Source organism: Mesitornis unicolor, unplaced genomic scaffold, assembly GCF_000695765.1.
Source record: "Mesitornis unicolor isolate BGI_N332 unplaced genomic scaffold, ASM69576v1 scaffold14710, whole genome shotgun sequence".
Lineage (NCBI taxonomy): Eukaryota > Metazoa > Chordata > Aves > Mesitornithiformes > Mesitornithidae > Mesitornis > Mesitornis unicolor.
In genome coordinates, this window is record NW_010160414.1 from 17,491 (window position 1) to 30,925 (window position 13,435).

General features: G+C 36.9%; 1 protein-coding gene across 1 annotated transcript in view; it reads right to left on the minus strand.

Moving 5' to 3' along the window:
- Positions 1-130: 130 nt before the first annotated feature.
- DHX36 (DEAH (Asp-Glu-Ala-His) box polypeptide 36) overlaps positions 131-13,435 on the minus strand; it is a 17,373-nt gene continuing 4,068 nt past the window's right edge. Inside the window, exons 5-24 of the mRNA XM_010189911.1 lie at positions 13,269-13,348; positions 12,221-12,295; positions 11,921-12,087; positions 11,275-11,356; positions 10,622-10,762; positions 9,502-9,604; positions 8,476-8,563; positions 8,036-8,091; positions 7,857-7,921; positions 7,229-7,372; positions 6,837-6,954; positions 6,109-6,207; positions 5,076-5,249; positions 4,693-4,779; positions 3,880-3,963; positions 3,686-3,785; positions 3,511-3,601; positions 1,771-1,891; positions 1,281-1,433; positions 131-316 (exon numbers count right to left, since the gene is read on the minus strand). Coding sequence (XP_010188213.1) covers positions 131-316; positions 1,281-1,433; positions 1,771-1,891; positions 3,511-3,601; positions 3,686-3,785; positions 3,880-3,963; positions 4,693-4,779; positions 5,076-5,249; positions 6,109-6,207; positions 6,837-6,954; positions 7,229-7,372; positions 7,857-7,921; positions 8,036-8,091; positions 8,476-8,563; positions 9,502-9,604; positions 10,622-10,762; positions 11,275-11,356; positions 11,921-12,087; positions 12,221-12,295; positions 13,269-13,348 — 2,214 coding nt within the window. The remainder of the gene's footprint in view (positions 317-1,280; positions 1,434-1,770; positions 1,892-3,510; positions 3,602-3,685; positions 3,786-3,879; positions 3,964-4,692; positions 4,780-5,075; positions 5,250-6,108; positions 6,208-6,836; positions 6,955-7,228; positions 7,373-7,856; positions 7,922-8,035; positions 8,092-8,475; positions 8,564-9,501; positions 9,605-10,621; positions 10,763-11,274; positions 11,357-11,920; positions 12,088-12,220; positions 12,296-13,268; positions 13,349-13,435) is intronic.

Below are 13,435 nucleotides of genomic sequence, written 5' to 3' on the forward strand. Positions count from 1 at the left end.
AGTATGAGGGAATTACCAGCTTACACTAAAATTAAATTTCCCTCTAGCTAAATAAATGCTATTAAAAAAACTCCAAAACAATAACAGAACAGGTGAGTATGTTGGTTTTATCAACACAGATGAAAGTGTGTCAACTATAGCGTTCATTCTGGAATCGTGGAGCATAGCTTCTGGCAGTTTCATTCTCCTGTGTTGTGATTAAGTCTATAATAGCTGTCAGGACTGCTGTATCCCTGGATTTGATATCATTCCAGTCCACAGGATGTGGTTTTTCTATTTTTTCCTGCAGAAGATCATCGAGCTCTTGTCTTAAATTCTGTAGAGTTTGTTGGAAGGAAGAAAAGAAGAAGAAAAAAAGAGACAGGCAATTAGAACTACACACAACATTACTACAGTAAGTTGGGCTCTCTGTTCCCATAATCTTTAGACCTGTTGTTCTCCTATCAATTTATTTCAGCATTGCTATTTTCAGAATCAAAAGCTGCTTCTCAAAAACTAGCAGTTGTACATTTTACAACAGATGACTATCTCTGGATGTGATGGCCTCTGACTGCCTGTACATCCATTAGGTTACAATTTTGGGCTTAAAAATATTGGAGTTTTTTGTTGTTTTGGTTGTGTTTTTGTATGTTTTTTTAAGTCAGATACGATTTCTATGATCTCATATTAAACAGAGGTCTATTCAGCTTCTCCTTCCCCTGGAACTTGTTACTGCCTGCTGAAGTGCCCCATCCTCATGTTTCCATATCCACATGGATGTTTCATGGAACTGTAAGGACATGTTTATAAATCCTTTGAATCCACCCTATGACTCTCTCTGAAGTTTCCACAGATTTTCAATATCCCCATGAATTTTTCAGCAGAGGCTGCACAAGAACATCACTCCACATTCCTGGTGCCTCAAATAGGCACACAGCCCCATTCCCATCAGTCAAGCTGTTACATTAGAAGCAAAAGAAATAAATTAATCTGAGTGCCTGCTCCTAAGGCCAAACAGAAGGGAGTACATTAGTGCTTACTTCTGTCCAGTTTACTGTGTGGTACAGACTGTCCAGGATGTTGGTTTTACAACTGCATTTTAACTTGGACTCATCCTCACACCTTCAGCAGATCCCTTTTGTTTACTTTGTGTACTTGAACTGCTTAAAGTTTGAAATGCATTTGCAGCATCTCCCTATAGTGATAAATCGGTAGGGACACAGTAATATGAAATACAGAAATCTCTAAAAAGAATCAGTTCACTAAGAAGAATCATATAAGTTATTATTAAACACAGTCACCTTAACTAAGTGTGCTATTCTCGCCGGAGACTGGAAAACAATCCATTCATCCACAGCGATGGTATCCTGATCCTTATCCTTCTGAATGGATATATCTCCTCCAAAGAACAACAGACAGTATGGAGAGACCTCTGTACAATCATACAAGTAAATCTGCAAGAAGACAAAATTGTCCACTCACCCTTCAAAACATCTTACGTGACAGCAGTAACCCTTAATGAAACAACACCACAACACAACATTCAGCATATTCCCCCCTGCAGCAAAACCTCAATAAACCAAAAAAGCAACAAACCAGGAGTTAGTATATTTGTTATTTGTGGAACAATACCACCAGTATCACAAAGGACATATCTGATGGAGTGTAAAAGGAATGACCCAAGATAGGAAGGCTTCAAATAAAGGCACTGTTCACATCCCCTCTGAACCCTGATCCAGCCTTACTAAAGGGCTACAAAAACAAATTACACAAATATAAACCTTCACATACACTGCTAGTTCTCATCTTCAAATGGTACACAAGCCAGTTGTAATGGAACTCCGTTTCCTCCACGTTAACAGATTTAGGATGAATATTAACAGTTCCGTCTGTCTTGGTGCAAACTTTCACCCTTAAAAGAGAAATGTTTTTAGTTTAGGGTTGAAATAAAATCCTGAAAGTTTAGCACAATCATGTTCCAAGTTAAAAACCCCTCCAATTACCCACTAGTGCTCTAAACTTTGAAAGTACAATGCCACTCAAAGGAACTTTAACTTATTTCCAAAAGATTACAGCTGAATCTACAGCATGAATTTTTAGTCATCTCTCTCTGCATTTAAGAAGTTTGATTTTTCTGCCAAATCTGCTCCCTTAATAAACTTTGCCATTCCTTCAAGTACAAAAACCAAGTGGCTTCTTCTTCCAAATGAAGGACTCTGGAAGTTTCTGAATTTGGTTACATAAAGCAAGTTTCAAGCTATTTCTGGCAAAAACCACGTAAGGAACTTACATATCTGAAGTCTTTGCTCAGCATTAAGCTGTGTCAGTGTGGAACATGGGAGTAGCTACACCACTGCCAACCCATCTAGAGTGGTGTGCCACTATGTGCCGTTGAACAAATTTGACTCAAGGGATAACATCCAACTGCTTTGGTTATACTTACTACCTAAAAAGCACATTTTCTTTCTAAACACAATAACGCTGTCAGACAACCAAAAGCAGAAACCAAGCACAATGTGCATGAAGCACAACTGGTCTCCTCCTCCCTACATTTCAGAGGTGTAACTCTGTGGGAGCAGATCACTGAGCTCTCTGTACTCTGTGTGCAGAATCATTTTGCAAAACATGGGGTTGTGTCTGGCACAAAAACAGGAGGCGGGAGAGCCTCCACAGCAAAGCAGTGAACATAATACATTGCTTGCTCAGTGGATCGTAAACCTGAGCCTTCCTGGGCAGAGGCTCGTGCCCAGCTCCACACTGCAGCAAAGACACAGCCACACAGGAACTTCCACCAGGTTTGCAGACTTAATTCAAACTCCAGTGTGCCTCCAGCACATAGGACTGGGTTTAAAAGGGAGCATCAACTGACTAGCAGTGCCGCCTATAGACCAGTATGAATTACACAATCTCAGGCAGAATTTTGACTACCTATTCTTACTCTTTCCATAGAAATAATCACTTGGGAGGATTGCCTTTTTTAATTATAGGAGCAATAATAATTGCTCCTAGCTTGCTTTCAACACTACACATGCAGAAAATAGATCCAAATGATCAACCTGTCATTCTGTCTTAAATCAGGTCCATAAAGAAGAATTTCTATATTCTGAAGAGTATACTGTTACTGTAATAGTTAATAATAATAAATAGTCTGACAATGTAGGTAGTGATAAATCAACAGATCAGCATTTCTGGACTCTAATCTTGCCAAATAATAAGAAAAGATAGCGTTTCAACTGCTGCTGTAGATCAAAGATGAGGGTGGGACCCCTTCAGCAGCAGTGTTGTTAATATATTGTAACATTATCCATGGCACAATAAGGTCACACAGACTAGCAGCTACCCTAAATGTTAAACTAAGTCAAGAACAACAATCCCATGCCCTCAATCCACCCTTCAACTGCAATAGCCCACTCCCAGGATTGAGCCATACAGAGAGATTAATTCAGGCACTCAAACCATTGCTTTACCTTGCCAAACTACCCAAAGCAGAAAATACCTTGAATACAAACCAACATTATACCAAACCCTCACATTTTTCTCTTTTTGCTGAAGCTCGGACGGATCTTTGCAACTTTGGGATATAAACCAGCACAGATGACCGCTTTGAGCAACTTCTCATTATCTGTAGAAGACAGCAAAGTAAATACAGCAGTTCTGCAAACTGAGATTTCAGCTATCAGATTTTCCATTCCCTACCACTGCTTGCCTGAGTTGGTATTAGATTTGGGATCCTTGGGGTCTCTGCTACTCACAAATCCAGCTGCAAGCAGGTGCTCCGCAAACTGTCCTTTCATGTTATGCAGCATCTAGGAAACAACAAAAATTGTCACAGAATGTGTCAAAGGCTCCTCTCCTTTCCCCACAGACGTGATCCTCCTCTTTAAACCATCAGAATCTTACCTGGAGAGTATTTGAAGACAGGAAATATTCCCAGCAATAGTCTTTCTCAGTTCTGAAACCACGACACCGAGTCTCTTCCCAGCCCTAAAAATTAAAATCATAGTTCAAGGACATTATTAAGTGAACACTTACTGAGAAGTTAACAGTGAAAACTGGAGGTCAACAAACAATAGTTACTTTTTTACTTACAAGAGAGAAAGCAAATCCTTTGATCTCTGTTTGTTTATATATACACAGCACAGTAGAAAAACAAAGCTTTACAACATTTTGAATCCAAAACTTTTTTTTCCATGGAGAGGAGTGAAATCTCTCTCTGTTTGCCAGAACTTCATTTGTTGCTATCAGCAGTCCTTGATAGAAACTGCATTCCAGGCCATTTATTTCCTCCTCACTCCAACACTATACAACCAAATCTCCAATGCGTTTGAATACAGCTTCAGCCTCTTGTAGAGGCTGGAAGGACAAGAATTAATGACTTTGGCAAGGTAACTACAACATGATGTTTTCTTTGTCTCTTTCATAGACTCATCCAAAAGAAAATAGGTTACTGAGCCTGAAGACAAGATTCTTCAAAACTAGAACGGTAAAAATTAATTTGGTTTTATGTTTCTTTATAAGCCAAGAAAGAAATCCTTCAGAGCACAAACTGATATAATATATATATCAGATTATATGTATATATATAAAATGATTATATAGTATTATATATTATCCTTCAGAGCATAAACTGACATAAACTGATCAGTTTTCTCTTTAGAAAAATTTGTATTACTCAAATTAAAACTCCAGAATAAAAATTTAAAGTTTTCATACCGTGAAAGCATTCACCACAGTTAAATGATCACTTTTTGTGTTCTTTGACAGTTCCTTTCTTCTTGCATCTGCTACTTTCTCTTTGCCCTAAGAATAATTAGAACCTGTAAAATATTCATGTCTGACATGCCAACTGTCTTTTCCTAATTAAGGCACATATATACAACAATACTTTATATGCTACATACATGAAAATTAAAGCTACTTCTAATATTCTGTAAGCAAAGAAAATACTTAATAGTATGAGAAGGCAATCTTTTACTAATAAAAATGTAATTAACATGAAAATAAGATTAGTGTGCTTTTAAACTATAACATCTCAGTAAGACCCAATATCCTTCCAAGATTCTTAAAATCTTATGTGTAATTCTTAGAAACCTCACCAGTGGAATGACAAAAGGGTCTTTGAAGCTGAGGCTCGCAGCAATGGTAAGCACTGGATCCAGGCAACAGAACAAAGCTCCAAAGAGGATCATTTTTCCAATGTGCGGTTCAACTGGCAGTCGTGCTAAATGGACCCCCAGTGGAGTCAGTTCCTCTTGTCTGTCCAAAGCATTCTGTCAGGAGTGGAGGGGGGGGGTGGAATATAAAAACGCAGTGTTTGAAATGGGGAGATCTCCTTGAAATAGCCACCAATATACCTGGAAAGCAAGGAAAGCCTAACAGGTGTGATAAGGTACAGTAGGAGAGCGGTCAAGCAAGTTACAGAGAAACAGATACGTTCAATTAGATCCAAGAAAACAGCAACCATCTTTAATTGTGTTTGAAGTGGTTTACTAGGGCTCAGTGTCTTTCTGGATGAAAGTATGAAGAATTATTAACAATTGAGCATCTTCTTATTCTACTGATAAAGCTTATTTTTAGATTTATATCTTATCCTTGATATCACTTCTGTTGTTACTTACTCTATGCTTTGCTACTATACAGCACTGTCACAGAACACCGATTGTACAGCTGAATTTTATCTAGACATTGATAGAATCGTGGCATCAGTCTCAATACTGCCCTTCATCTACACCAGATGTTTCAATTCATTGCTACAACTGATTTGTACAAATGAAAAAGCACCTCAAACTCTTCACTAATCTGGCTGGGACGGGAAGGCTTGGTGGATGCAGCCATGAAAAGGGTGGTACAGAAGCAGAGTTAAGTGACTATCTGCAGGGAACCTAAATGCAAGGTGCTTGTACATTTTTTGAGTAATTTAGAAAGCTCCTCAGGAACTACTCTATGCAGCTGATAAACATTATGTATTATGCGAGATTATTTCCTGTTTGGTGAAGACATATAAAAGGTCTGCACAACACAGTAAGGGGTCACAAATGCCCAGATCTGTAAAATCAGAACAGATAAAACAATGCACCAACACTGTTCTGAACAGATTTTTCCTTGTGTGTACATTAAGCGATATTTTACCAGCTCCATTAGATGATTTATGGCCAACATTACAGCATCACGAGATGGTGGATCCATTAGTTTGCTCAGAAAATAAGCAATTCCACCAAGCTTTAGAATCTGAAAGAAAAAAAAACAAACTCAAAAGCCTACAGCAAATGGAGAAAGATGGCTACCTAAAATTAGTAAGCAGTGAGCACCCTAATTAAAAAAGGGTGAATAATTCACAGCTTGAAGGACAAAAATGTATTAATGATGAAATCTGAAACATAAGGATCTATTCTTCATTCAGTATGCATACACAGTATACTTTATGCATGCATAAGCAATTCAATACAAACTGCCAAAAAGGAAATCCAAGTCAGTTCTAAAACTACTGTCTAATAAAATTCTTTTAAGATATCATACCCCTTGACTCACTGGCATTCTCACCAACATTCCTCTGACTGAATTATATTTGAGGGAGGAAAAGTACAGTCTAAATTTTTGTTAATCAACTTCAGCTTTTATTTATACTAGACAATCCTATTTTTCCTGTGTTTGATGCATCTCAGTACAAATACACATTTTGCAAAAGCTGCTGCAATTATTAGCTATTGTACTTCTTCTGTACTAGATATTGTACTTCTGTTGCAGCAGAATTTTGACTTAAGACAACCCTAGGCTCACAGTTGCATTAATTTAATCTCTCAACCTCTTATTCCAGTGGGAAAAGTAGAAAATAAATATGTTCGTAGTCATATATTTACCTTGATTTGTAGACAGAGTTCTTCCAAAGGTGTCCTCAGGATCTCTGGTAACTGATAATCATCCAGAAGGCTGGCACGCAGGCCATTGTACAGATGGTAACAGTGGCCAGGCTGAACTCTGCAATTATTTAAATAAACAATTTTTTGGTTTTGTTTGTTTGACACTGAGACATGATGATTGTTTACAAACTGCTTTCCTAAACACCTCAAGGAATTAGAACTGAAGAGCATTCAACTGTAAAAGCAATTCCAGCTTTCTCCAACAGACCCATCCACAGGCAAAAAGGGATGCAAAACACAAATCTCCTGTTGCTGCTCCAGTGGAGTAGTAAGAGACCAGAAAAGAAGTCCAAGCGTAACATCTTTCTACTTTCCATCCCCAGTATTCTCACCTTCCTGCTCGACCTTTCCTCTGCTTGGCATTGGCTTTACTAACCCACTCTGCTGCCATTGTGCTGATGTTGTTCTGGGTGTCAAAGTGAGTTTCCTTAATTTTTCCACCATCTATAACGAACACAACGTCATCTATTGTAATGCTGTTTAAAAAAAAAGAGAGGAAAAAAGCTATTTTTAATCTTTGCAAGCTTGGCCTAGGATTTTAAAGGAGTTTAGCCTTTAGTTTAAAGCTAAAAAAGAGTTTAGTCTTTACCCCCTCCCAAACTGTGAGCCAACAAAAAAAATAGCATTTGGAATTTCATTAAGAATTCCCTTACAAAGCAGTTCAAGAAAGAGCTTGATTTACTATCCCAGGTCTGGCTAAAGTCACCAGATGGGGTTATGGAGGCTGCAGAGAGGATGAGCAGCTCAGATTTACCATGTACAACAAAGGAGAGTCCTTATAGTAACATCCATGTTTAAAATGTTTATGAACATTTCTAAAGATAAAGCATTACAAATGAATGGCACAAATACAAAAGCATGTATTTTGAGAACACTAAACAGGTCTATATTTCAGATTACCACTTTAATTTATTTCATTAAACGCAGAGCTTTTTTCAGTCTGCATAGCCAGCTATTTACCTCGTCTCTGCAATGTTGGTAGCAATCACAATTTTCCTTACTCCTGGAGGGGTCTTCTTAAAAACCTGTAATTATCCATGGCCCATTTATGTGTTTGTCAAAATGAAACATGTGCTTAATTTTTTTTTTTGTCATTGTAAAATGTTACTTTATTGCATAACAACAAAAGAAAAGCATACCTGAGTCTGGTTAACAGTAGGCATCAATGAATGTAAAGGTATGATAATAAACCTATCTGAAAATTAAGAAATCAGTAGAAGATATGGTATAAGCAAAGAAACTTAATTTTACAGGAAAATCAAGTATGCAGAACAGAGAAAACATGCTGCAAATAAATCTACTGTTTCTTACTCTGAATTCACAGGTATATGTATCTTAATAGCAATTTCTAAAGTAAAAAGGTATAAAGGAATTTGGTTTTTATTACACTATGATGATAAGTTTAAAAAAATACAGTGTGCTGTTATGTGCAGTAATTTATATTTAATTTTAAACTCAAGTGATTGAATAATTGATCAAGTTTAATAAATGAACTGACACTCTCAGTCTTTCAATAATTGAAATTATTTATCTATGGGATAGCTACTGCTAGAATTCCCACGTAAAATTTTGTTTTTACCTGACTTAAACATGACTTGTGACATCAAGAGATCATGCAAAGTGCTAATGTTGTCCCAGCCTGGAAGAAACACTAGAATTGCGCCATCCTATATGTAAGAGAGGGAGTGAAGAGAAAACAGGTCAGAATAAATTATATGCTATGCAAAGAACCAGCTATTTGCACTTTAACACATATGTTGAATAGGCAATATTTGAAAAGTTATTGACCCAAATTTGGAACAAAGTTGCTAAGATTGTTTACTATAAGAGAGTTTATCTGAACATAATAAATTAAAATGTGATTTTAAACACTTTTTCCCCCTGCAGTGTTTTAAACACCACCATTTCAATACTAGAAGAATTTGAGCTGCAAAAAAACCAGAGGAACTAGTGTAAAAAGTGTTCAACACAAGAACAACAAAATACAAAACAGCAACTCATTATCCACAGCTTAAGTGATCTACCAACTAAAATATTAAATTATTTAATATTTTTAGTAATCAAAATTCTCTTTAAGGAATCAGCTAAGGTGTCAGCTCTTCCACAGATGGTTTCAGGCACAGAAACAAATGTCTAACTTCAGGTTATGACAATCTACATACATTATGCCTACTGTAACAGAAGTTGGTCTTTCTTCATGTTTTGTCACTGCTTCAGGCACAAGATTCTTCTAATATTAATATTCTGATAATGTTATTATTAAATAACAGAGCATGACATGTTTGGGGGTAACTATTAATGCAGCAGTATCGACTATTAATCTTGACAAGCTGACAGAAGAAAGAGTCTCCCAGCTGTGTGTTTAGTAAAAGTGACTAGACTTCTGCTAGGCTGTATCCAAATTCAGTCTTCACAGCACCCAAGTCATATTTAGATTACTCAGGCAGGAAATGCCAATTACTTCTCAGAAGAGCAAAACAACAAATTCATCTTCTTTATATGTATGTGATAAGTCAAAGTAGCTATCAGCTCTGACATTGGCAACAGCCACTGACAGCAATTCAGTCACGTCATTAATGTGTGATGTTAGGAAACAGAAGTGTACCTCTTCTTCCAAAACGATGTGTCTGATGAGTGCTGCTATAAGGTCAAGGTCGACCTTGTCATCATCCATCATTTCCAAGGCATCTATAGTACTTGCTGAATACCTACAGGTATTGAAAGCACACGTATTGGTAACTCATCAACACAAAGTCATGCACATGCTTCTGTTCCAAGGCTCTGCAATCACACATCTTTGTAACTCACTATTGTTCAATTTATTTCTTTGTTCAATTATCATAGCTCCAAGGTACTCTTGACATTTAGTTTAAAAGAGTAAGTTTAAGAATTACCATGTTATGACTGAACTGCATTTGAAGCATTGACATTGTCTCTCTTCTCCTCTTGAATTATCTAGGACCTAAACAATCTGTGTTTATCCCTCAATTAATCCCTCACTCGCAGTGAGCACAGGAGGCATCTCATCTGTTCAGACATTTGCTTTCATGAAAGCTAACACCATGGAAATAATTGCCAATTGATGCAAAAGACATGGCGCAAAAGGGAAGGAGGTGTACAAATGGGATGAGGAGAGCATGGGATAGGCCAGGCAGACATAGCACGAAGGACTTTTCCCTTAGAAAAAGGAGATAAAACTGAGCCACCTATATTCGTTGTTGCCACCAAACTGGATATACAGACTGTCCCAAAATGCAGAGGACAAATATGGCAGCACGAAAACAGGAAGACATTGTACCTGAAATAAGTGAGTCAGGCTGTCCAATTCATCAGTTTATCCAGATTAGTAAAGTAGTCAAATGCTGGCAATCCAAATAAATGTTTCAAGTGCACAATCTCTACTAGGTGCCCAAGAGGCAAAACTATTTGGCTTGGTTTTAAACCAGAGGAAAAGGTAGTGGTGTGAGGGGTTTTTTGGTTTTGTGGTTTTTCAGTTTGTGGGGTCTTTTTATGTGGGTTTGTTTTTTAAACCCAGTACATTTTGTATTATGTAGATTATAAGATCTCTCTCAAAGAAAAAGCCCAAAGAAGAGGAGGATTAATCAGAGGAGAACATCATTTTTTCATCATTAATAAAAGCACAGTAATATAATACAGCACTAATTTATATTTCTCAGACAAGAAATGTCTAAAAACTTAACGCAAAAGAGTAACTTGAGAACAACCTGCCCCGCAGCTGCTTTAAATAGTCTGGCCATCGTTCCCTGTAGATTTCCTCTTTTTCTTCTTTTTCTGGTCTGCTTACATGACCTTGCATGAAGCCCTTCTTCCACCGTGGCCGACGGTCTGTGTTTTCTGGAGTATACCTTTACAATTTCAATTGTAAACATAATGAAATTTTGAAAATACTGTCATTTAAAGCCAGTTACATATTAGTTTTCCAAACCACGGAAAATATGCAGCACTTTAGCTATATAATGTAAATAACACTCTTAAATTCCTTTTCTGTGAGAAATCTTACTCATAAAAATGGGTACTGTCTCTAGTAAGCATAAGAATGTGTAGGAAGAAAGTCTGAACAAACAGAAAATCTAGCTTGACTTCAGTGCCTGAAAACTCACCACACCAAAATAAAAAAAAAATAATACAAGTTTTCTTCCTCCTCAAGCCAATATTTCTGGTTGCTATTTGCCATTTTTAATTACTGTAAAAGTTACTAAACCTCCCTTGAAAGGTTCTCTGCTGAAAAACTTTTTCCACAGGCTAATTATACCTAGATAATCTCTGAAAAGACATACTATGCAGAAAAAACCCAACGAACAAAATCCCAAACCAATCCAAAATACTACCTATAACGGTGTTCGGAAAGTACACCTACCTCAACTTCTCAATTACATCTTCAAGAAGGTATTCCACCACAGGGAAAGTGAACCCAGGTATGTGAATCATTGGACAATGATCTGGGGAGGTAGGCATAACTCAGTTTTCAAACAGCAACTAAAATACTGCACTGAAATAATAGAGGCAATAAACATTCTTCACTATTTTTGCAATATAGTTGCCAAATCTATAGGGCTTTTTTGTTTGATTATTTTTTGATTTTCACGGAAGATGCCAAATTCAATTCCAAATAAAGCAGCTGAATAAAAAAAGCACAGGTAGTATAGTTCTCCATCAAGTTCTGCTGGTTCCAGCTACAGGATAAAGCTGGAAGACTGAACAACTGATGGGTTCAATCAAGTTGCCCACTCATACCATGACTTCTAAAATATGGTAAATATTTAATAGGAAAACACTCTAGACATACTGTTTTCATGGTATGTCTGAATAAAAAAATGCAGAAGCAACATATGCTCATGATGATAAAGCTAAGAGAGCAAGCACCTCCATCAGCTGGCAACTCTTTGTAAAACTGAAGTCATCACCTCTTTTGATAGAAATCAATCCTAAAATTTGAGAACTGCATTACACCATAGAAGCCTAAATTACTTAAGAACAACATTCATAGGAACCATTTCACCTACCAAAATACTCCGAAAACTTCTCAGCATTTAAAGTAGCACTCATTAGTATTACTTTCAGATCCAAACGAATATTCAGAAGATCTTTAATAATGCTCATTAAAACATCTGACTGAAGATTTCTTTCATGAATTTCATCAAGGACTACATGACTAATGCTGGACAAGTGCCTAAAACAGGACAGCAGGAAGTTAATGTTTGTTTTTAGCAAAATTTAAAAAAGAGCAGAGATTGTTAGAAACAGGTCAGTAGTCAAATAATTTAATAACTGTACCCAGTTTCTTATTAAATAGGGAAACTTACTTGTCTGACTGGAGCCACTGCAGGACAATTCCTGTGGTACAGTATAAAATTGAGCCTTGTTTCCTTGGTAACCGACTGCAAGAGATACATTAAGAATTCCTCAATTCTCCTCTGCATTTTACAAAGTACTTTAAAAGTCTAAAGCCCAAATGCAGATAGTCATTATGGACATTATGAAATAGGCCTCTTTCTCTAACTTGCTCACTTACAGTACAATTGGTGGAACAGGGAATGAGGCCACAGCTGCAGCTTTTTTGTTGATGGAGACTGAAGGACTTGTAATGTGACAGAAGTCCTGACTTCCCAGACATTTTTCATCCTTTGCACACTAATCTGCAGACCTCAAATTCTTGTAGCTATCTCAGCTCAGCACAGATGACAACTAAATATACAGCAGTGTAACATTCTTGATGAAATAGTAAAGAAAAATATAAATGAGATTATATAAACTCAAATTAAAATGCTGAAAGGACTCAGCTGTCATCTCTCACCAGGATTTTTCCTCAAGGATAATTGAGAGTCCATTATTTGCCAGTAACATTTCAGATTTTTTTTTTTTTAATTATAGATGACTCCAAATGTAATAGCTTTTGCTCTATGAACTCTTGCCAATGCACCTAACTTTATTACCTGATCCCAGTGGGATTACTCAGTCGGTAAGTGTAGCACATAATTTTCCCTAGAAATATGGCTTATAACATTTTCTCCTTTAGCATTTCCATTTTTCCTTGAAATTCATGGACCAGGGACATCAGTTTTTTCTCTATCTACAACAGAACCTTTTAGAAGAGCTGAAAAAAGGACTTACTAGACAAAATACAACTTGGTGCTAACCATTGTTACACATCACATAAAATATAATAGCACTCAATCATTTTGCTAAATCTCAGAAACCTTATTCTCTACACCAGCTATTCACAGGAATTTATTTCAGACATAATACCAGAATGAAAGCAGTCATCTACGTTAACAACTACTTTGCCAATTTTCTTGCTTGAATAATGATACTACACCTTACATGAATGCTCAGAAATGGACCCTCTCTTACCTCTGTAGACGAATCTGGTATCCTGTACTCTTGCCATTTCCACATGCTTCTGCCCTTTCAGCAGCAACTCTTTCAGACACCTTAGAAAAGTAAATACAATTAAATTTGTGCAGCAAAACATTTTAAAAACCCACAAGGCTGACCTATGACTTAGCTACTCATCAGCA